The sequence below is a fragment of the Protopterus annectens genome, chromosome 5.part0 (assembly GCF_019279795.1).
Source record: "Protopterus annectens isolate FY-2018-M chromosome 5.part0, PAN1.0, whole genome shotgun sequence".
Lineage (NCBI taxonomy): Eukaryota > Metazoa > Chordata > Ceratodontiformes > Protopteridae > Protopterus > Protopterus annectens.
The window spans coordinates 665,205,020-665,230,148 of record NC_056735.1 but is presented as its reverse complement, the minus strand read 5'-3'; the positions used below and the strand labels follow the sequence as shown (position 1 = coordinate 665,230,148).

Genomic DNA, 25,129 nt, shown 5'->3' with positions numbered 1-25,129 from the left:
TTTTTCCCCAGGGAAAAAAATCACTGGTCCATTATCGGGACACTGCAGTTTCTTCCACTGAGTTGGCACAGCCCCCCACTTTATTTTGTCTTTGGATTTTTTTTCCAGCGACCCCCCCCCCCGGGAAATTATTGCTGTTCCATATGTTCAACTTGGTGTTTGCTCTTTTCAAACTGACTTTCTAATATAGACCTGACAACTCTGGTAATATCTTGACAGAACTAAATCTTTGATATTTGGGTCAGTTCATTTCTTGTGAAGGTAAGGGGCAACCTTGTCTAAGGCCATTACATTTTGTGATGCACTACAGAACTATTCCAGGCAAGGTCAAGGCCCACTTTACCTGGGCTTTGGCTTCTATGGCTTTTTAGAAAGGGATTGATTAAGCTGCTATATTATCCTCTGTACATTTACAAAGCATTATAAGCTCTATTCCTCTTCCTTCTCTAGGTCCAGATCAAGCTTTGCTAGGAACATTCTCCAGGGGCTTTTAGACTTTTACCTCCCAAATGTTGGCTAAGGTAATCCAGCCGTATATGTGAAGGCTCCTGCAGCATTGACTAATACGAATACAGTACAGTTGTGCAAGTAATAGATGTTCAAATCAGTGCTACAGTAACTGCTCCCTCCCTCCATTCCCCTTGTTTTTTGGTGTTTTATTTTTTAATGCCAGGGTGTGGATGTTTCTCAGCCGCAGCCTCTGGTAGTTAAGCTCTGAAAGGCTTTGCAACCAGACTTGTCTTTTAGTCTGTTCTGCCTGAGCTTCCTGATTGGTTGCATGCAAGGTGCCTAGAAGCTTTGGAAGCTTACTGGCAACTGCATCCTTGGCATAATGCAACCAACATAGTTAAGGCTACTGCAGCAGTAATAACATTTACTGTTACGGGTAAGTTTTACTTGCACAACTGTACTTTTAGAGTTCAGATAATTTCTTTGCCTTCCTGATGATCGTTGGTCTAGAATACACTGCTTTCTTTAAGTTTTCACTTTCTGGTTATGTTGGTTATTAATGTGTCCATTTACTGCATGCATGTTTCCCATACACACTATAAAAACAACTTGCACTGCTTAAATGAGCAAATAATTGCTGTAGGTAACATTCCAGCTTCATGGATATGTTAGCTCTGCACAATGTGCTACAGTTGTCCATTTCCCCCCACTAATTTGTCATACTTGTAATGAATAGTGCATGTTAGCGACTCTGAAGTATTGCTGTTTAACTGAGAATGCTGCCTTACTGAAATGGAGCTGTGTATTGCAGAAGATCCTACTTTCTAACTCCCTGTGGAGGTAATTTCTTGGAATGTTTAAACTGATTTGCAATTTCGAGTACTACTCTGTATGCATCTTGCAGGTAACAGAACGCTAGTTCACTCTGAAAGCTGGATATTTGTAGGAGTTAATGCTATTATTGAAGGGTCAGTGATTGAGGAGGAAGGTCATAGTGCTTATTAGAATGGCTACTTCTAGAACACTCAAGTGTTTGGGTACGGCCTTGAGGATTTATGAACAGAAGCAGAAAATTGGGATGATCTAAAGAAAAATGCGCCAGCTTGTCTGTCTTTAACAAATTATTGCATACTCTGTATGTTAACTAGCTAAACTATGCTTAAGGTGCTGTCTGCAATACTAAAGCTTTATGAAGTGGTATAGGACCTCAGCTTGGATATGGAGGGACCAGAAAACCTCCTGTTAGCAACTGGTAGGACAGCAACAGGCTAGAAAATGAAAATTCCATTAAGGCAGAAATGGCATGGGGGTGGGGGAGAAATTTTAAGAATGAAGATGTAGAGCAAAAACTGTAGAAAAGTGGAGTTTTGTCTGGACAGTTAAAAGTAAGATCTAATCTGTAGTCTTAATTTTGGAGAATGACAGTCTGATTTTCTTTGCAGCACCACATTGGCAGAATTGAAGTCACGTTCAAAGAGGAATACCATGAACCTCCTCATGTCCACCACCATGTGGAGCACCCACCAGTATATGTGCCACCACCAGCCCCAGCAAACATGGACACCAGCAGAACAGTAAGTTTAGTTTGATCTTTTGTGTATTGATTGCCTCACTGTATTTTTAGCAGAGTATACAAAGCATTGTTCCAGATGGGTAACTTGCCTGCTTATTGCCACTTTACAACTCTGTAAAAGGAGGGCTAGCTTTCATCACAGTTTATGAAAATCTACTGGTGGATTAGAAGCAAATTACAGCAGTTTATACCAATTGTAGAATGGACCAAAGATGAGCTTCACCTTAAATTGTGCTAGCTATGCTTTAAGCGATATTTGGCATGATACTGTTAAATTTTAATACATTAGTGATTTAAGGCTTATTCCAAAGAAGTGTAGTTTGTAGCATTATGATGCATTTCCTATTAAGAAAACACTTCTGAAAACAGTATGCAGAATTCAGTAAGAGTAAATTGCTTTTGAAATAGATGTGGGGAAATTGCCTACTGTTGTGAAAAGCTCATTAAATTGTGTAAAACACCTACTACTGTGAAACATTCATTGTGAGTTTTTAAACTTTTCTGCCCCCCCCCCCATGTTTTAGCCAAAATTTAGTTAGGGGACCTTGGCCTTTGCAGCTTCATTTGCAGCTGTGGTAGGGTTGTGTGTTACTAAAGTTTTAACATTTATACATTGTGCTGCATGTCTAGCCGTAGCTCTCAAATGTCCCAAATTGCTCGGTTGCATCAGTTTCTTGATCAAAATACAACCACATCCTTGTCCGCCCAATTTATAAAGTGAAGCTCCCATATTTTTCAAAATCCATGGTAGAAGACCCTTCCTTGGCTGCTAACAATCCAACTAATCAACATCTCTTCACCAGTCCTAATTAGCATGCTACTGGCTTGCATCCTGTTCTGCAAATCTACAACTGACTGCTAGCCTGCAATTGTGTTGTGCCTGGATTGGTTAATACCGGTGGACCTAGTTTTTTAGATATGCTTAGACAGCATGTTAACTGGTGCAGGAAGAACAATGGTCTTGGTTTTTTGACTGCTTGGAAGAAAGGTAATCTGTTTCTGCTGTTCACTGGAGAACTGACTGCCTGTTCCAGCTTTGAGAGCCCTGAAGAAGACAAAGATTGGGTCATCCGTGTATAGTTTATAGACAGCCAGTTATCTGGAAGACTGCCTGTTTGCTTGCCATAGTGGAGGAAGGCATGTAGAGCTGAAGCAGCAGGATTTTAGTCTCTGGCTTGCATTTCCTCTCTGTTCTTGTACCAGACAAACTGTGTATTTGTTTTCCGGAGTTTTGAGGTTGTTTGAGCCATCTGTAAGGATTACTCCCCCTGCTTTTTCCCTGATGCTGTGGACTGATGTTTGTTGAACACTAAGCATTCACTAATTCCCAGGGTAGCCATTCCTGTTTGTTGCAGGTAGAAGTCCAATATAGATATAGGGCAGGAAGTTTTTGCAATCATGTTGACTAATTTGGGGATAAATTAGTTGGTTTGTTTTGTGGTGTTGTGCGTCTGTCTCTGTGCGTCTGTCTCTGTGCGTCTGTCTCTGTGCGTCTGTCTCTGTGCGTCTGTCTCTGTGCGTCTGTCTCTGTGCGTCTGTCTCTGTGCGTCTGTCTCTGTGTGTCTGTCTCTGTGCGCCTGTCTCTGTCGCCTGTCTCTGTGCGCCTGTCTCTGTGCGCCTGCCTGTCTCTGTGCGTCTGTCTCTGTGCGTCTGTCTCTGTGCGTCTGTCTCTGTGCGTCTGTCTCTGTGCGTCTGTCTCTGTGCGTCTGTCTCTGTGCGTCTGTCTCTGTGCGTCTGTCTCTCTTGTTTTTAACAAAGGTGACTTAATGTTTATACCTGTATACTGGTTGTAAAATCAGTGTTGCTTTGTTTGCTGTATATGTAGGATTTGCATCAGCTGCTTTATATCTTCCATTTTGTCTCTAGGAAATGATTTATTTAGAGGAATTATTTGATTGTGCAGTCATTTCAGTTCCTTCAAGCTCTCTCATACTTTAGTATTTGTGTGTGAGAATGTGTGTAATAAAGAACTGCTCTAAAATGATTCCTAGTCTTTGTACAATTCTGCATATGAGGGCGTGTACATAATATGCATATTTGAATATGCATATCTTATGCTAATTGAACATTCTTGATTGTCCCTGATTTTAAGGTCCTTTTGTTCCAGGTTCTCACATTTGGAGGTATAGGTTCAGAGGATCATGGGGATTTACTAGGCTATTGACCACAAGGGCCTTTTTAAGCCTAGCCATGCGTCCCTTATCTGAAAATTTCTGGTACCCTTTAAGTGTAAGCAGAGGCTTGGGAGATGAACTGTTTGCAGGTTGCCTGTGTATTAGAGACATAGGTGCCAAACCAGGTATAAATTTCCAGATGTTCTTCATGTTTCACTGTTGCAGTCATCGCATTTGGGTTATCTGCCTGCAGATAGCCCTCTGCTGGCCTGAATACCAGAGTCTTTGGATTTCTGCGTCTGATGTTGCTTCTTCCATGATAGGGGTATAAAACATGCAGCCAATGGCATTACATCAGTCCTTCCTTGCCTTGCAGTGCCCGATGCAGAAGGAGTTTATAGCTGCCGGTCGGCAGACTCCTGAAATTTTCATTTTTGAGTTTCGGACCTGAAGTGTTCAAAAAGATAAGTACCCCATTGGGGATCCTTTTTCTTCTAACCAATGTCGGAAAAAATGAACAATTGCCTTGACTGTGGGAAGCAAATACCTCAGATTTTCATTCTTACTGCATCATCTGTTTAGGCCCAGACCACAACATCCCTTGCTGTCAGTTTTGTGCCTTGTTCAATGCCCGAACTATTCATCGTCTGGCTATTTGTAGCTAAATATTTCTGTTCCCAATCTCCATACTCTGAAATGGCTTCATTAAGCCATCCGACTACTGATCTTCCCAAAAAATGTAAGGATAGACAGAGCACATAGGTCCAAAACTGCCGATGACACTTTTGTTAAGCTAGTTGCCAGTCCGCCGGTACTCATTGAGGTACTTTTGCAGCCCCTGATACCTGCTACTACAGATTTGCAGACCTCTACTGAGACCCATTCTGAGTCCAATATGCCACGAGATGCTTTTTCGACTATGGCACCTGCGGATGTCTCTACCTTGGATGGGTCCAGAGCTGCTGTGCAGGCAGTGGCTTCTGAGGGTGTTTTCAGACCTACTGACTTTCATATTAAACAGACTGTTTCCAGCTAGAAATACTGAATACATCGGACCAAAAGCTCGCACTACTCCTGGAAAACAGACGACCAAACTGTATTCTCAGGCCCATATTCCTCAAAAACAAATTATTAGAATGGCTGAAGACCTTATTACCTTGATTAGGAGAAGCCAGCCTTCCCCCTCTAAGAGACCTAGAACTAATATTCTTTGTTTCTTTGGATTAGGAATCCGATATCTGTTCCTTCAGACTACCAGGATTTACCCTTATCTACTTATGAGGATTCAATTTCCTCTGCTTCCCCTCCAGAAGATTTTTCCTTTGAAACCTTGCATACCCTTGGGGAGCATTTCCGCTGGGAAAGCCAGGACTATTGAGTCTAAGAGACTTGGGGAATTTTTACAACTGCGTCAACAGAGGCCTCTAGCTGTTCCTCCTGTTCTGGAGATTGTAGATGTTTACTTGGAATCCAGTTCCCAGGAAACCTGACGGGTACTAGATTATCTGACTCACAAATTCCTTTTCAGAAATTCTACAGTGGCTCCAGAGACTAAGGCTACTACTGCTAAAAATCCTACCCCTTCTGATAGGGACTCTAGAGCTTTAGACAGATGGGATAAGAAGGTATACACATCTGCTACTTTGGCAATTAAGACGTTAAATTGCCAGTTTCATGTATTAAAGTATCAGCAGCATATTATGGGACTACTTAATCAGAAAATGTCGATTCCTGACTCTGCTGAACACAAATTTGCAAGACTTAATGCATTCTGCTGAACAAGTTGGTAAACATACTTTGCAATGTGGTTTTGATGCTTTAGAAGCATCTTGCAGGGCTGCTGTCACTGGGTCTGTTCTTAGAAGGCATGCTTGGTTTAAGGAACAAAACTTACCAGATAATGTTAAAGCTAAATTACTGGATGTACCCTTAAACCAAGACTGCCTTTTTGGCACCAAAACAGAAGTCCTCAAAAGGATGGAGGAAAAAGCTAAATCTATGCAAACTTTTAGATTGTCTACAAGTACAGCCTCCTAGTTTCAGTAGGCATTGGCTTTAAAAGATTTTTTCCAGTCCTTTCCAGGCCTTCTCAGTTCAAACCCAGGAGCAGCAGACCACAAAGACTTCAGTCTCCGGCTATGCACATATCTAAGCAGTGGGGGGCTCCCACTTACAAAGTAGGGAGTATTAAGCCACCCCAGTATGGAAAAATGGCAGAATGACTTATCCTCAACTCATCCAAGCACCGCTCAACTACTTGCTCCCTTAGGAGGAAAGTTTGCCCTGCATGCAAAAAAACTGGGAACTCATTACCCAGGACAAATGGCTTTTAAACTGTTTCCCTAGGATACAGATTTCACTTCCACTCACTCCCAACCCCAAGTGGATGACCAGACCTCCCCACAAATCAGTGGGCAGAGGCCCAAAAACAAGTTTTCTCCTCAGTATCAGGGCTATTCAACCTGTCCCAGAAGAACAAAGGGGACAAGGTTTTTATTCAAGACTGCTCCTGGTTCCCAGAAAAGAAAACTCCTGGTGTCCTATCCTGGACCTTTCTATTCTCAGCACCTTTCTGGTGGTTCCACAATTCAAAATGCTAACTCTTCAACAGCTTCTTCCTATGCTAGCCAAGGATGCCTGGCTGGCAACCCTAGACTTAAAAGAAGCTTACCTGCACATCCCAATAAGGGAATCCTGCAGACAATACCTACGTTTCAGGGAGGGCTCCATGCACTCAGTTCACTGCACTTTCCTTTGGCTTGTCTACTGTTCCCTGGGTATTCATAAAGTGCCCACCTCCAGCCATTGCATTTTGCAGGCAGAGAAATATTCAGATTTACCCATACTTGGATGATTGCCTGATTCAGGCAGAAAGGCAGGACTTTCTTTACAAATGCCAGGTGGTGTAATAGCGACTTCTAACCTCACTGGGGTTACACCATCAATGAGAAGGAATCACACCTAGTAGCCTGCCAACAGATTGTATTCCTGGGAGCAAGCTTACATAACTTCCCAGATGGCATTCCTCACTCCGGAGAAACAAGTTTGACAACCTGCTGGCCACAAAAAAGGAACATCTTGCAAACCTTTGGGTTCATGGCCTCTTGCATTCTGTTAATTCCATATGCAAGACTGCATATGAGGAAACTTCAATGGTATCTAAAGTCTCTGGTGTCAACGTTCTCAGGACCTGGAAACAATGATTCCCATCATTCCTTGTCTAAGGGCCGAGTTCCATTGGTGGGCAGAGGCCTGCTACCACAACAAGGGACCCCATTTCACTACCCCTGTTGCCCAAACCCTAATAGATTCATCAGACTATGCATGGGGGGCTCACATGGCAGGGCAGTGCATTCAGGGCAAATGGAACCCAATACAGATGCACTTGCATATCAATCAAAAAAATGCTAGCTGTACAGAATGCTCTGATGGCCTTCAAATACTTTATTCTTCCAGGGCAACTATTGGTAAAGACAAACACCATAGTTATGTGGTACATAAGCAGGGGGGACCCATTCCTGGCCACTCAGCAGACTAGCCATGGCTCTGTGGAATACAGCTTTGAGATACCAAGTGAACCTACAAGCTCAATTCCTGCCAGGCAAATGAAATTCACTGGGAGAGTTGCAGAAATCTCATGCACCCAAAATATTCAAGCTCTTGAACAAATGGGGGACACCAGAGGTAGACCTGTTAGCCTCCCGTCTGAACTACCAGTTGAACAAATTCTGCAGCAGAACTCCCCACAGTCAAGCCTGGAAAGTGGATGCCCTGTCCTTTACCTGGGAAAGTCTCTCAGTTTATGCTTTTCCCATCTGCCTCTCCTTTCGAAGGTTCTAAAAGATCAAGCAGGGCAAGCAAAGGACAATTCTGATTGCACCAGACTGGTCATGTCAGCACTGGTACCCCCTTTTGCGCAGTCTGGCAATGCCACAACTATGGCACCTGCCTCAGACCCCTTCCCTGCTGTCCCAGCAGGCGGGCCAGATTCTGCACCCTCTGCTTCAAACCCAGAACCTTGCAGTCTGGCTAATTCCCTGAGCTCACCTCTGGCAACCCTCAGTAAGCAGGTGCTGGATGTCATTCTTGAGGCAAGGAGGCCTAGTACTAGGAAGTCCTATTCAGAAAAGTGGAAAAATACTGTTCCTGGAGCCAGGCTCAGGGGATGGGCACAACAGTGCCCATCTTACCTCGGATTCTAGATTTAACAGAAATGCTCCACAAGGGCCTATCTAGCTCTTAGATTAAGATTCATGCCTCTGCTATTTTAGCACATTATAATACTGTGCCACCCCTTTTCTCTCATCCCATGCTGAAACAATTCCTTAGAGGGGCCAAAAATGTAAGACCCCCAGGAAAGCTCCCACTCCAGCCTGGGACCTTAACTTTGTATTGGGAAAAACTCACCCCCCCCCCTTTGAACCAGCTGCTACAGCAGAGTTGACATTCATTTCTTGGAAAACAGCCTTACTTCTAGCCATCACATCAGCAAGAAGAGTGTCTGAACTGCAGGCCCTCATGGTAGTGGAACCCTTCATTATCTTACATTCTGACAGGGTGTCTCTCAGGACTAATGCATCCTTTATGCCCACGGTGGTGTCTAGTGTGGCTCTAAATTAGTCAATTAGTGTGCCTACTTTCCCTAATCCTCAGAATAAAGGGGAGAGGATACTGCATTCTCTGGACGTGCACAGACAGCTTAGATTCTGTTTGGACAGGACCAAGCCTCTCAGGAAATCTGACCAGCTGCTAGTTAGCTTTGCTGCAGGGGCAGAGGGGAAGGCCATTTCAAAGCAAGCCATTTCCAAATGGATAGCCCATTGCATCCATTTCTGCTACAAGCACCATGGAAAACCTACCCCACAGGGGATAAGATCACATTCTACTAGGGCTGCATCCACCTCTTTGGCTTTTCTCAGAGGAGTCCCTACCAAGGGACATCCTGGAAGCTGCTATCTAGAGATCTGTACATACTTTCACCAAGCTTTACCACCTTTCCTATCTTTTTTTTCTAAATCCAGAGCTGGATTTGGCACAACAGTTTTACAGGGCCTGATTGCTAGCCCTAATGCTCTTTACCTCCACCCTCCCTTAGCTTTGGGAATCAACCCAAATGTGATGACTGCAACAGTGAAACACTAATATAGTACAGTCTTGTACACTTTAAGTGTAGATGTTAGTGTATTCACTGCAGTTCTGGTTACCCTCCCTCCAGCCCCCTGACTTCTCTTGACTTTGTTTCCTTCTTGTTTGGCATATATTTCATGTGCATTTGCTTTTTCTGGGGGTGTTCCATACCATATAACTGCTTTTTATTGTGAGGGCACCTGACATCTGGGGCAAGAAAAACTGATGTAATGGCATCGCCTGCATGTTTTATACACCTGATGTCATGGAAGAAGCAACTGCATCCAAAGCAGAAATCCGAAGACTCTGGTATTCAGGCCGGCTGAGGGCTACCTGCAGGCAGATAAACCAAATGTGATGACTGCAACAGTGAATACACTGTAACATCTACATTAAGTGTGCACAACTGTACTTTCCCCACCCAGTTGTCTAAGCTTAGGGAGGAACTCTTGCTTCACATGGATGGGGGGAGCCTGTTTGAGACAGGGTAGTCTCTGGGATATACATCTGTCTCAAGCAGGTCCTATTTATAGCACAGGCAAGGTTTACATTTTTAGAACGGGTAATTCTGGTGCTGTTTTGTGGCTATGCGGGAGATCCATCAGACTGGGGTTTGGCAATGCCCTTTGCCAGGAATAGATCACCCCTCAAAAACCTGTAGGGGAGAGAATACAGGGATAGGGCCTTGGGGCAGTCTGCTTAAGGTATTTTACTTATGCCCTGTGTTCTTTGAGGAACCTCTGTATGGAAGTTCTAGTTGGATATGCCTGGTTAGGTACGCAACAAAGGGGACATTGTGCTCATTCATGGGTCTGATGAATGCCAAGTGGAGCAATGACTCTGACCTAGATGCTATACCCTGGTTTAGAAGTTGCACAACCTAGAATGATCCTCACTACTGTAGACAGGTGGTGGTCAAAAGCTAGATTACTGTTTGTCCCCAAGTTGCTGATTACTGTCCGCTAAGGGTGTGGTATCAGTATGTTGGTTACCAGGGGTGGATGACTTTCCAATGGATACTGTTGTGTCTTTCTTGGCATTTAGTTTTAGACCAATGGCTCTGACTCCACTTTGTCAGCCCTTCCTGAGAACATCTGTCAGTATGGAATTTAGTGACTGCTCCTAATTTGCAGTCTGCAGATTTTAGTCAGAGACCATTGACATTGGCCTTTACTTCAGAGAAGTAAATGTCAAGAAAGTGGTCCCAGGATTGATGAGACTCCACTTGTGGCTGGCCACTTTGTAGAGGTGGACTCCCAATTCTAACTTCTTGAATCCTGTCTGTGAGCCAGTTGGTATGTTTCCATTTCCCAAGTAGGATGACTAGTATAAGCTAGCAGTTTTTATTTTGAGCTATGTCTGTGGTCTTAGTCTTGTAGTTTCATTCACAGTTGTGGTTGAGCAGTGCCTACTGCCAAATTTGTGCCTCATCTAGTCATTTAAAACATTTTTTTCTATAAACAGCATTACTGGCAAATTTCTTTATTCTGGTGGGATTGCAGTAGTTGGAAGTATTGTGAATTCTCGTCCAGGATGTGTGCTTTAGTATTTCTACATGTTTTTCTAGTTTTGCTTCTGCTTATGGGTGGCCATGGTGGTGCAGCTGTTAACGTTGCCACCTCACAGCAAGAGGTTCTCCAGTTAGATTCTCTGCTGGGGGTGCCTTCTGTGCGGCATCTGCATGTCCTCCTTGTGGTCGCGTGGGTTTCCTCCGGGTGCTCCAGTTTCCTCCCACATCCCAATGACATGCTGTAGGTGGATTGGACACTCTAAATTGGCCCTAGGCATGAATGTGTGCCTTCTGTGGAAGGTTGGGCACCGGGCTGGTAACTAGACACTGTAAAACTCCACTGCCAATCATGAGTGGACAGGTGATCTGCTGTGGCGACCCCTAACCGGGAAAAGCCAAAAGAAGCTTGTCTTCTGCTTACCTGCTTAAGTGTATTCTGGTTCCTTTCTGTTGGTGTTGCTACTGTTTTTTCCCATTCTTTGTCTGCCCCAGCTCCCATTGAGACATTGTTTCTGAAATTCTAACCATGGGACGAACTTCAGTATTGATTTTGATTGGATCCCCCTCTAGGAAGTATGCTTCTTCCAGTTGGTTTCCCTCTGCCCTCGCACCCTTTTCCTGTTTTCGTGAGCTGCATCTGGTTTCAGCGGGCTGCTTCTCTTGTGTAATCTGGTTAAGTACTTTTCCACCCATTGTTTTCCATATCAAGTGCCTACCCAGCAATCCAGTATTGCTCTTAAGTAAACTTTATCTATAAAACTACCCTTTGAACTAAAACTTGTAACTTAGTATAGCTAAAACAAAGCAATTGCTAAGAGACCAGCTTAGGGCTGTTTAACACACACTAGCTGTTACATCATCAAATCGTAACATCTAACCTAGTCTACTGCATAGGTTCATAGGTAGGTACTAGGCTATTGGCCTTGGGGCCTATACAAGCCTAGCCATAAATGTACCCTTGCTTTCGCCAGCCAAGAAAATTATTTTCCTGTGCCCCTGTCGAGCAGAACCACAGAAGTGATCCCCAGGGTGAATTTCCTCTTACCCATCCAATCAAGATTTTTCTTGAGTGCTAATGAGGAGCTCTGTTTGACATGGTCTGTTCCAGAGTATGGGAAGTCTCGGACAGGAATGTATCCCTCCAGCATGTTCTGTTTATTGTGGTGACATGTTTAGGTCCCTAGAGCATGTAGCTCGGAGGGATTGGGGTTTCTTTAAGTGGAGTATGTCCAACAGCTCTGGGTTTGACACAGCTTTGTATGTTGGGCAGATATTACCTCTGAGTAGGCGATATGTGACAGAGTATAGCTGGAGTTTTTTGAGACTGTCTGCATAAGGCATCTGAGGCCAGTAATCCTCTGAGGTATTTTTGCAGCCTTTCCAGTTGTAGATGTCTTGAGGTACATACCAAAAGGGGCATTGTACTCTAATGGGTCTGAGTGATGAGTAAAGGGGAACAATGACCTCTTTTTTTTTTTTTTTTTTTTTCTGGATGAGAAACCTTTTGTGATGAGGTGTGCCACGTAGGATTTCTTGACCACTTTGGTGATGTGATTATCAAAGGAGAGACTACTGTCCACCTGTGTCCCAAGCTCTCTTATCACACTCTTGGTGTTAATTAGACTACCGCCTATGTGGTAGTTCATGGGTACAGAATTTTTACCAAAGGGGATGACAATGCACTTTTTGGCATTGAGCTTGAGACCATGTCTTTGACACCAGGCATCTGTCTCAGTGAGGCCCTTTTGTAGGATAGTCCACATCGTTGGTTTCAATTATGGCTCCTAGTTTGCAGTCATCTGCGAATTTAGTTAGCCAAAGACCTTCTGTGTTAGCCTGTACTTCAGAGAAGTAGATACCAAACAGGAGAGGACCCAGGACTGAACCCTGTGGTACTCCACTTGTCACTGGTCTGAAGTCTGATTTGGAGTCCTACTTTCACAGTGCGAGTTCTTTCAGTAAGACAGTTGGCAACCCATCTTGTGACCGAGATTTATACCTAGTTTAGTGAGTTTCTGTAATTCCAGAGTGGGGGATGGTGTCTAACGCCTTGGAGAGATCTAGATAGGCTGTGTGAACCACCTTACCCTCATCTATGGCTTTGGTGACTACCAAAAAGCCTATCAGGTTTAGGAGACATGATCTGCCTTTTACAAACCCAAACTGTGTGGGGTCCAGGGTTTGGAGAGCTCCAATGTCTTAGAGTTCCATGATGCATTCCATGGCCTTGCAGACTAGGCTAGTCAGGCTAATGGGACAGTAGTTCCCGGGGTCTGCTCTGGCCCCTCCTTTGTGGAGTGGGATAACTGTCGCAGTGCGCCATTCAATGGGCACAAAACCTGAGGTGTGGCTATGACTGAACATGGTACTTGGATGGGGTGCCAGTTCATTCTGTAGTTCATGTAGAAGGCAGTCTGGGATGTTGTCAGGTCCCATGGATGCTGTGTTCTTGGCTTTGGAGAGTGAAGTTTTTACCTGTGCAGCCGTGATTACAGGAACTTTGCATTCTTCCGGTATAAAGATGTGCCCTTTAGGGGGTGAGAGGGGGGTAAAGTTAGCACTGAACCTATCTGCCAGGATGTTGGCAATATCACTTGGTTCTGTATATTTAGTGTCATTGTGCTGTAACTCCGAGCAGATCTGAGTGTTGCCATTGAGATTTTTGACATAGCTATAGAATGCTTCGTGGTTGTCTTTAGAATCTGTGGCAATTTAGTTTTCATAACTAGCTTTGGAGGATTTTGAGGGATCTCCGCTTCTTACTGAGGCTGACCAGGGAGTTTCTCCAATCGTGTGATTTTACTTTTTTGCAACAGTTTCTTCTGTTGAGTTTTATGGCAGAAGACAAGATTGGCTTACTTTTTTTTTTTTTTTGAGGATAGCATCTTGGTTCGGTTAGAGATAGCACGATCCATGCACTCATAAGTGCTTATAGAGTGCATTTGTGTAGGATTCGGCAGTCTTGCATCTATTGTCCATCTGCATGGGTGTAATGAAGTTTGCCACTTCTGTCTTAAGAAGCGTGAAGTTGGCTTTGGAGAAGCTTTTTACGGTTTTCCTAATGGGGGGTGGGAGTGGGATGTGGATGTCTGGGTGATTAGCTTGTGGTTGGATCTGACCAACGAGGAGCTGACCTCTGGTGTGGAACACCGGTCACCCATGTTGGTAATGACCAGGTCTAGGATATTGCTGCCTCTGGTGGGGGTGTGGATAAGTCGATCCAAAGCATTGGAATTGATTATTTCCAGAAAACGTTGAGCAAAAGAGTTGGTACACGAGTAGTTTTCCCAGTTAATGGTAGGGTAGTTGAAATCACCCATTATTAGAGTGTTGGGTTGTGCCTTAATATTTTCCAGTGTATCAAGAAGAGGAGTGGGAATCCTGGGGCATGGTGGGGGGGGGGTCTGTAGCAAGCTACAATCTGGATTGCGGTTTTGCCCAGAGTTGAATTTGGATAATCTCGGATGCATTATACTGAGCAACTAGCTTGGAGATGTGGATATCCTCCATGAATATGGACACGCCTCCACCTTTAGTGTTTCGGTCCGAGTTTGGTGGCAGAAAGGTGTGGTATGAATTGTAGCATGGTAATGCAGGGGTGCTCTCTGGAGCTTTGAACCAGGTCTCTGTCACTGCACAGATGTCCATGTTCTCCATTTTAAGGAGTGCCTTGAGTGAGTGCATTTTGAGGTTTAGACTTCTAGCATTGAGTAGCATTACCCTCAGATTTTGCTTGCTTGTACCTGTTATGGTGGTGAATTTGTTATTTGAACCTTGCCTAAAAAAGGCACTTGTGGGGCGACAGGTGCAGGCCATCTCTGGCAAAGCAGCGTGGTCTGTCTATCATGTCATCCCAGGCAGACAGATACTGGATTCCATTAGAATGACACCAGAAGCTTAGCCAATTAGTCAATCATTTTGTCCTTGTACTGTGGTGTCATTCTGGGTGATGGGAGGATGCTACTCAGGGCTAGGGTCATACCAGCCTGGGCTACAAGATTGGAGAGCTCCTCCATGTCTCTTTTCATGTAGTCCAGGGAGGCAAGTCTCTGGTCATTAACACCAACATGGACAATGACAGTCATATTTGTACTTGTGGAGTGACCTGAGTGCGTGAGTTGTGGCGGATCCTGGCACCTGACTGGTAGCTGACTAACGTTTTCCTGGTTTAGCCTGGTGAGTGGAACATTAGTCATAGGTGACTCTATAGTCAGGCACACTGGAGTGTTGGGTACGTTATGCCTTATGGGCTGTAGTTGAGTGGCACACTGAGTATGTGGACTGTCATTTGGGTTGTGTTGGGGGGGGTGGAGGTTGCTTACATTTCTGCTTTGGAGGTCTCTCTTTGGGTAGATTAGTACAGAGAGCCTCTGCAAATGTAAGTGTGTGTTTTGTGGTTCTGTGTGTTTTGGTGGTGTAGGTTTTGAGGGACTATGATGTGTGGTGCGGTGCAAGTGTTTACCTTCTCTTGACTGTCTAGGCCTGTCTTTGGTAGAGAGCTTTGCTTCCAGTTTGGCTATACAAGTGCATCTCTCACAGGTCATAGTGTTGGGTGGTAGGAGGAGAGGGTTGTCTGTGTACATGAGGCAATTGCTGCATCGTCCCAAGATGCCCAAATTAATCAGACAGGAGAAAACACCGGGAGCTGACCTTTAGACAGCCTGAATAGGTGCTTTATTAAGTGCTAAAAACTGTTTTCCTCTAGACTAGTGAGGAAAGTTGAGTGTTGTAGTAATTTGTAACTTTAGTGCTTACAATGAGTTCTGAACAAGTGCAGAGATCAAAGAAACAGATGAGTGCTAAAACTAAAAAGCTGGCTAGTTGCAAGAGAAATTTTGAAACAGACTTTCTGGCGCCAGGAATAGTTTAACCCCAGTTAAGGGGGGGGGGTGCTTAGGAGCTCAAAAACAGTCCTGGACACTGCAAATCCGTATCTGACCTGCCACAGGAAAGGGAAGCAAGCTTCAATTTTTTTTCCCAGTAAAGTGGAAATGGAGAAAGCTGGAACAGAAGTTAATTCAACGTTAAGAATCTGAGTGGGTTGGCCTTCACAAATGTTCCCTTTTAGATTGAGGGAACTAATGACACTAGACTGGGAGGAATGTCACAGATCAAATGTACAGTATGGTCGGGCAACTGTAAAGCCACAAAGTATAAGAACACACACTAGTGAGGGTGGGTCGGAAAATAGTTCCTAGCTGTAGCCACTAAATGAAAGTTTTAAACAGATCAAGGAGCAGACTACAGAATGCTTTTAACAGACAAATGCACAGAAAAGTTCGGCTAGAGCAATCGCAAACAGAAAATACAACTCTCCGTATGAAAAAGCAGTTTACAGTTAAGTAATGTTAAAACCGTTTAAAACCGTACATAAATGCAGTGAAACAAAGCTTTAACAGTGCAAAAATATAGTAGATAAACTGTATAGCACAATTATAAGTGTTTCAGAAGTGCAATTCAGTGAAATAACTAAGAAATAACTTGGCCTGCTCTTGGGATCTTAAGGAATTTCCACTTATGCAATGCAATCCAGAGCCTGACAATACAAGTAGAGCCTTTATAAGACACAAGGTTTATATAGCAGTAAGAATGGAAGAGTTGGGAAGATCAGATTACTCCTCAGCCCCTGCTATTACCCAATCACTCTTACTACAGAGAAGGCCTTGTTTCTCTCAATAATGAAGACAATCAGCAGAAAAGGGCTGCCAGAAACAAACAAAACTTCCAGCCTACACAACAGGCCTCTTATCAAGATTATGCCACCTGAGCAGAACACAGAAACCTTACTTTAAAAGCATAGAAAGAACACCCACAGAAAAAAATCCAAGTCTCAGTATGAAAAAGTTTACAATTTAGTAATTTAAATAAAAAAAAAACAATTATAGTAATGCACACTATTACAGTTCCTAGCTGTAGCCACTAAATGAAAGTTTTAAACAAATAAAGGAGCAGACTAGAGAAATTCCTGATACCACCCAGGAGACCTATGTATAAACCCAGCCCTTAACCCAGAGTAGCACACTCAAATATAGGTCCAGACAATGTGGATATGCAATTTCCAAATTTCTCCATAGCAGCTTGCTAGATGTGGGCATCCTGAGATAATGCCGCAATAGTCTCATGTTTACCTACAACCATTATCCTTAAACCTGGTCTGCGAGAGATGTAATACACATTTACTTGAGGCAAAAAGCACTCAAAAAGTTGTCAAGAATACACACTACATCCACAGCATTGTCTACAACACACCTCAGATTACACTGAGGCACTAAGAGCTATCTTCCCAAACCTTAGACCACCTAAACCTATAACCTACAATGAATATCCTCTGGAATCAAACATTACACTCCTTCACCCAATGAAGCCCAAAGAGCAAAGCCTGTAAGGCAAATGTATTGCCCTGGACTCTTGTTATAGAGGACACCATTGTACAATACAGATGCACTACTCAGACTGAACAAGGCAAAAACTGTTGCTTATCTGGAGCCAGACTTTCAAGTTATGCATCCACTCAAGTCTCTAACAGATAACAGTATGATTCTATCATAGTCCATGTGGGTGTTGACCTGAGACATCACTCCCTGGATTATATGAAGTGATTACTTATCTGTGTCTTGAGCAGGCATGTGCCTTGCACTGTACTCTCACCAGGATGCCACGGTATGAACGAAATATGCTTGACTTCAATAATTGGCATAATTTGTGATCTTTCCAGGGATGTTCAGTATTTGGCACCATGAGGATATGGTATAACTAACCATATTACTTTGCAAATGATGGTCTACACCTGCCCCCCCCCCCCCCACACACACACACAGTCTTCTAAATGTTGGCAAAAACTTTATCCACCCCTTTATTGCCTTTTCTAGTCAATGTCAAATTGACAAACCACCTGACCTAGCAATTAAAACCCAATGTGTAACTTGCCAGAGCTAGGACACTAAAACTGCACACCCTACAAGCTCTCCTCACTTGCAGTATTAGGCATCTGTCCACTTAACAAGGCATGGTTTAAATCAGTAGGAGGTACTCCAGCTGTGCAAGGTTTCAGTGCGTTCCACACATTCAATCAGCTCACAGACTGGGGCAAAAGGTGCAAGAGTCTCTAGCTACATTAGCATCATACATGCCTTTGAGATCATCAGTGTGCAAATCACCATTGACAAAGTTCCATAAAATGTCCTATCAAGCTGTGGGTCACCCTCTGTCCTAAGAATCCCATAACTCGTACTTAGACCTACTGGCAACAGTCTCCTTAAACCAAATACCTTGTTCATGGGAGACTTTACCTATTGAGATTGGGAAACATTCAGTGCCTCACTTGCAGGCAGAATAATTATTTAACTTTTAACATCTATACCCTTTAACAGATGGTGTGCATACCCACAAGAGGTTCAACCAAACTGGATCTGATGCTTGTCAACATGGGAGAGCACTGCACCCCCCCCCCCCCATGTCACCTCACTGGTGAGGTCAAAACTGAAGACTCTCTCCTTTTGAAGAAAACTTGGTAACTCCAGCAAATCCTGCTTCAGTTGACATGTACTCCAAATTGCACTACTTATCAAGTGACAGTTTGTCAAAATTCAGTGCCCTTCCTAACCCAGTGTTCACAGCAACCAATGGGAATTGTTCAGTGATCCTGTACAGTCCTGTACAAGGCCTTAGAGGCTGCTATACCTGCTAGAAATAAGCCAAAGACAAACCACGCTGGTGAAATCCTAAGCTTAATAGGATATAAAACTAACATTTTATGGCTAAAATCAGAATAACTTCCATAAGAGCTGTTAAGAGGAGCAAGGCCAGTTATGAGGTCAAGATGGCCTGTCTGAATAACCTTAATGCCTCCTACAGCTATGTACTTAACCTGAAAGGTAACAGTGTGCAGAACTTGGTGGTTCATGATGCCACCTTTCATTGAGCAGAGCAATATAATGAAACTGCTGGTCGACAAATTTAGCTCAAATTCAGCCCCCCCGTCCCTCCTAAATCCCCACATTAAATACTCCCTCAAACTATTAGCAGAGATCAGGTCCTGGTGACACTTGCTAAAGCCAAAAACTCTGCCTTAGTGGGCCCTGACAGTTCTCAGAATGCCTCTCAACTTGAAACATGACTTATTAGGACCACTTGAGTCACTTTTCAACTAAAGCCTCAAAATGGGCTTTTACCACAGGAATGAAAGACTGCAACACTTATCCCACTTTATAAGGGTTGGACCATTGACCAACCCTGGAAACCTACAGACCCATTGGTGATTAGTCTAATTTGCAGAACAGTGGGATGAATTCTAGAAAGACTCTGGCAACCTTCAGACACTGGACTCAACCCAGTTTGACTTTGTCAAGGGAAGGTCTTTACTACTAAACCTGGTGAACAACTTTGAGAATGTCACAAAGGCAATAGATGAGGAAAACTGGATCTGGTAAGGTGTTCACTACCCCACTTAAGTATAGTTAACAAACTCTCTGAACTGTTTATAAACCCCTACATAACTAGCTGCATTGCAAGCTGGCTCAAGAACCAAGAAGTCAGGATTGGTGAGGCCATTTCTAAGACCAGTTTATCTGCAGGGTACCTCAAGACTCCATGCTGGGAACACTCCTGTTTGGCATCTGTTTTTTGGTGGTAAAGGCCAGTGTGAAGGATCTTTGGTTGACCATCTTGCAGATGACCCCAAATTGGGAGTTATCATAGATTCTCCCCATGAGACACCTTATGAGCGTCTAACACAAATGACTGGTGCTACAGTAACAGATGAAAACTCAATGCCAAGAAATGCATTATAGTACCTTTTGAGAAGTGTTAGACCAAGCTAATTACTCCATTGACAGCACATGAAAGACTTGACGTGGTAGCCAGGGATCCGGGAAGATGAACTAACCTGGCCTTTAACCAGCATGTGGCCAGGGTAGCAAGAAAATCATTCTGCCATCTAAGGGCATGGCATCCAGGTCCAAAGAAGCCTTAGTGACACTTATTCAGCTGTCAGACCCATCATTTAGTATAATGTCCTCTTAAGCATGCAAAAGTTGAATTGCCCCAAAAGTTTCTTACCAGGAGAATCAGTGGTATAAACATTGTCCTATACAGATTGCCTTAAAGCCCTCTACAGTCTTCTGCAGGTTAATGAGATGAAGTCTGTTGCCTGGCAGACTGCTTCCTCTGCAGCTCTGGTCCTGTACATTTGCAAAACTGCATTAGAACTGTTGGATCCAAGAATTAAACTTTGCTTGTGACTTAATAGGATGTGTTGATGAGATCGGTCTGAGAATTCCCATGCTCTGGAACACTTCCCATCTATGAAGCTGAGTCCATCTCAAACCCCCAAGTGTAACCTTCAGTGGATGGGAATTTGGAAATCCACTGCAAGTATGGCCCCCATTTATGATAGACAGTAACTATGCCCAAACATACTCCCTCCACATAATGTTTAAAAACTTCCCAACGTCCCCCTTATTATAAATGCCCATGATGCACAAGGATAGTTAGGTTGGGTTGTACAGCTAGCCTTACAAAGGCCCTCGTGGTCATTGGCCTAGTATATACCAGTCTGGTGAACTGTTGTTCAGTGGGTGCCTATGTTGATTTAGTACCCAGATTACCATAGTGCAAGTAGCAGCTCTGGCATTTCATGGCACAGGGAGGAGTTCTCAAGTGGAGGGATGCTGGTCCCTCAATTGTCACACCTACAGGGAAGGTTAGACAAGCTGCCCAAGCAGATGGTAGCCCTTTTCTGTGAATGTGGAGGAGCATGACCATGCACATGTGTAGATGGCTCTTGCAGTGGTATGTGTGCCCATGTCACCACAAGGAGGGGGGTTTGGGCATACAGTAATATCCCAGTTAGCCGGCTTATGCATAGAAATTCGCTTATGGTGTGGGGGGGAGATGCAGTCCTTAACCCGGGGCTAATTGGGATCTGTTCTGAAGCACAAGTGTGGTCTGTGTGAGGATGGTTTTGAAGCCTTACCCTCAGGCTGGTGGGACAAGTGCTGCCACTGGCACTGGACAGCAATGGGGCACAAAGTACATGGGGCTTGCCTGCATGACTGTAGCCTTCAAATGGCTCTTACTTGCTTATCTGATACTTTGCATAGGAGCACAAATTGGCTTTAGTCATACTGAAGGACTTTGAGCAATTTTTTTTCATCTTTTTGTCTTCAGGACAAAAGTACACAGTCAAGTTTCATCTTGTTTTTGGGGTTTCAGTCTCAGCTTACAGACTGAGCCAAGCCTATTGTCCAGGCTGTTTTCTGGCTGTTCCTGAAAAGACACTTGTCTTTTGGCCTATCCCATTAAACAAATGCATCATTTTGCCAGAGAATATATGTAGTATTACAAAAGTGCGTCTTTTTTAAAGGTACTCTTTTACTTGTCACTGTAAAACCACCACCTAATGTTTTGCACAAATATGTGATTTTATGGGGGCATTAAAAAAATGGGAGCTATGGAATTGCCAAAAATGTGTGCTGACCCTAAAAGTACAAAGATTTTTTTTTTAACCAGGTACTTTAAGCACAACTGCTCAACTCTCCTAGTTTTATTTCTTAAACCTAGGAATGCAGAACAAAACTCATTACAACATGTATTTGTGCTGACCTGACAGATGGATCTAATTTGTAAAAACTGTATAGCTAAAGCTACATTGTTTGCAGGTGCCTCTCAGCAGTGATGCACTCCCAATTACTGCTGATAATGAAAAACATTCTTTAACCCTAAGGATGGCACATAATCAAGTTTAGATACATTTAAGATTAGCATAGGATACAATCTGGTGTGAATGGAATGATGGGAGAGTGTAATAAAAGGAGGAATGTTATGACATTGTCATTTCTGGTAAGTTAATTTCCTTTTTTAAATAACTTGATGGTATGTACCTAATCTACTTTGCATACTCAAAAGCCCAAATACTCAAACATTATTTCCACAAGACTAAAATAGCAAAAATTAAAATCTCAAACCACACATTATTCCCGAGGCAAACACTTGCCCAAAACATCACAAATACTGTAGTATCTGAAACCCACCGGGGGGGTGCTATGCCTCCACACCCCTTATGTATACCAACTCCAGGATTGCACTACACTGGAGAAAGGGGAATATTTCCTGACATTGGGCAAGTGTTAACTTGCCCTGGGAAAAACTGTGTAGTTCATGATTTGTGTTCATAATTTTTTTGTCTCTTGAAAATGTTAGAGTATATGACTCGACCAAGCAAAGTAGAACTGCACTTGCATACCAGAGAGGTTCTCCAGTTTGTTTTGGCTGAGGTGCATTCTGTTGGGAGTCTGCATGTCCTCTGTGTTCGTGTGGGTCTACTCCCATATTAAAGACATGGGTCTGGAGCATTTCTCCCAAGGCCATGTTGAAAATTTTCCAAGTAGGACTTTCCCGATAAACAAATGTTAAATAAAAGATCTGCATGAAGTCCACAGAGGCTTAAAATGGCAAGGTAAATTGTAGACACAATGTTCAGGACAATGTAAATATTGGAGCCTGTCAGATCCCCAATACGGCTGTAGCAGATGTGCTGATTGGTAGAATGTGTGCACACACATGCAGGCTGCTTATAGTGCAAGAACAATACTAAATTCTGTCAAACTGGCTGCACAAGACCTCAAGTAAACATGGTCTTATTGTACTGTGTAATCAAAATTTAGCCCTAGAGCTAAAAACTAAAATGTGTATGCTTGTGTATATGGTTCTACTTCACAACATCAAAATGCCACATTCTCTAAGACAGATTCGAGACTGCATTATTGAATTTTCTAAACATCGGACAACCAGAACGTGAAACCTAACCCTGGGAACTGAACCACTTGGCCACCAGGACAAAAAAATGCAGCAAGTAAAACCCACAAGTGTGGGGGGCTGCACCCCCCATCTCCCTAACTAAATATTCCTACTCTGAGATCGCACTACAGTGGGGAAGGGCAAGTTTCACCATGGTGGCCAAGTGGTTCACTTCCTGGAGTTAGGTTTTGCAGTTTTGGGTGTTTAGTGGATTTGATGTCTCGAACTGGTCTTTGATCTGGCATGGTAGACCCATATATAGATGTGTACTTGTGTGTGTATACAATACCCAACCACGCCAGCACTCCAAATTGTATGGGCACTTGAAATTGTAAATCGCTTGATTGCAGAAATAAGTAGCAAAGAAAATCAGCCCCAGCACGAACAATAACTAATCCATTAAAATACACTGGACCAGGATACTGGATGAAAACTATAATAGTGTATAAAGCACTTTCATCTCCACAAAAGTGAGACTTCATCAGAATACAAAATTACACGTCCTAAATCTCTAAATATCATCCCAACCCACACAATAGGTTGATGTAACTGACCTGCCTATTTTTCACTTAATATTGATATAAAAGTAATATAAAAATTCATATTAAAAAATGAACATTGTAAAATAGAATAAAATGGTCAAGGTACCACACAAAATGAATGTAACAAATACAACTATATATAATTGTAGATATTCATACAATGATTTGAATAAATGTCTAACATCTCTCAACTTTTCCCAGCAATATCAGAGATATAGAAATTACTTCATTTAAACCTGGGGGGGGGGATTAGAAGCCCAGTCTCGATTTGCCACTGCATCTTTCTTCATCAGACCATTCTTCCAATTACCCCCCCTATGATCTATTACAGTGGTATCCAGAATACTAAAAAAAACTTGCTAAACCCCCTCCCACACTAAGGAATGTTTGTATGGGGCATTACTCTCCTTTTTGTGTAATATAAACATGTTCGTAAATTTTATTCCTCAATGCCCGTTCCATCTTACCCACATAAGTGCAGAAGTAACGTAGAACATTCACTGAACCATGAAATCGACTGGCTAATTTAAGAACAGGAATGACAGCAACAGCAATTCAAAGCAACAAACCGGTTTGGTTGCATGGTGGTGGGGAGGGGGTGTCTGGGTGTGTGTATACACCTGACGTGCTTTAAGGCTGCACTTCAATGAGTTGCATTTTTCAGACTTAAGGTATAGTCATTGTGACTGATATCCATGAGCAGAACTGACTGCATAGACAAGACCCCACTATCGGTGAATAGAATTAAGTACATCCCCACATTCTGTACTCTGTAAGAATCTACAGATTTTAACAGTTAATTTTGTTAGTACAAGTTACTCTTGTTGCCCGGACTGGGTGATGTCTTAGACCTCTTGAATAGAATTGTAATATGTGTATGCAAGTAGAAAATTTTTTACACTAATCCTAATGTCAGTCAGTGTAAACACTAAGACTTCAGCATAGTTAGGCTGGCAAGAAGTTAGATTCCCCGAGTTTGGAACGTCATGTAAATGTGAAAAGATGAGTTATGAACCTTTTAACAAATCTAAAATGTGCTTCACATTTGCTCCTTAATCCCCATACTGGTTTCCTTGGAGGCGCTTCACATTTGCTCCTTAATCCCCATACTGGTTTCCTTGGAGGCAAGAGACCTGGGGCCTTCATCCTGATGGAGGACCATTTTAAATGCTGTCCTTACTGCACAAACTTTGCATGCCAAACCGTGAAGAGGTTTGCTGTGTGAGCATCATGTTGGATGCTTCTCAATTGCGTGGTTGATATAACCTATAAAGGCTGTCCTGCCCCCTTTTGAAGCCCTTGATCCCATAGATCTACAAAGTCGATTTTTGTATCTTGTGCTCAGGCTCCACAGCGTTGTCCTGAAGTTGAGGTGGCTGCGCTACATCATTCCTATTTCCAGGTCCAATAAGAGCCCGTTCTCCATCACTGTTCATTTGGGCTTTAAACTTTTGTGGCATCAATCAGCTAGTTTTTCTTTTTAATAAAGAACCGAGCACAGGATGAGAGAACTAATGGACCTGCCCATGCCTTTACTGTAAAGCAGGTGTACATTTTTAGAGGTGGTATAATAAAATTACTAGTTTGGGTTCTTTGATAGTTAATGCTATAGAGCATATGACTGGCAATAGTAGATGCAAATTGTAAATGTGTACTGAAAGCAGTTTTCTGCAAAACAATTTAAAACTTTACCAATATGGCCATACATGGAGGTGCAGCGGTAGTGTTGCCTCACAGTAAAAGGTTTTCCCATTCGATTCTCTGCTAGAGCGCCTTCTGTGTAGAGTCTGCATGTCCTTCCTGCGGTTGAGTGGCATTTGAAAGACATGCGTCAAATGGGCGTGCCTTCGTTGAAGGTTGGGCATAAAGCTGGTCCCTCTGCACCGTAAAAATCTATTGCCAATCATTAGCAGACTGGAGTACCGCTATGGCGACCCCTAACTGGGAAAAGCCGAAAGAACAACCAATATGACCATAGTGTAAGTCTGTAATTTTTAACTGGATTATGCTACTGGAC

The 25,129-nt window shown here is 43.2% G+C and overlaps 1 protein-coding gene across 3 annotated transcripts in view; it reads left to right on the top strand.

Annotated features, from left to right (window-relative positions):
* LOC122802746 (glycogenin-2-like) overlaps positions 1-25,129 on the top strand; it is a 1,303,570-nt gene that overhangs the window by 425,612 nt on the left and 852,829 nt on the right. For all 3 annotated transcript variants that reach the window (XM_044072514.1, XM_044072513.1, XM_044072515.1), the window contains exon 7: positions 1,893-2,024. In XM_044072514.1, coding sequence (XP_043928449.1) covers positions 1,893-2,024 — 132 coding nt within the window. The remainder of the gene's footprint in view (positions 1-1,892; positions 2,025-25,129) is intronic.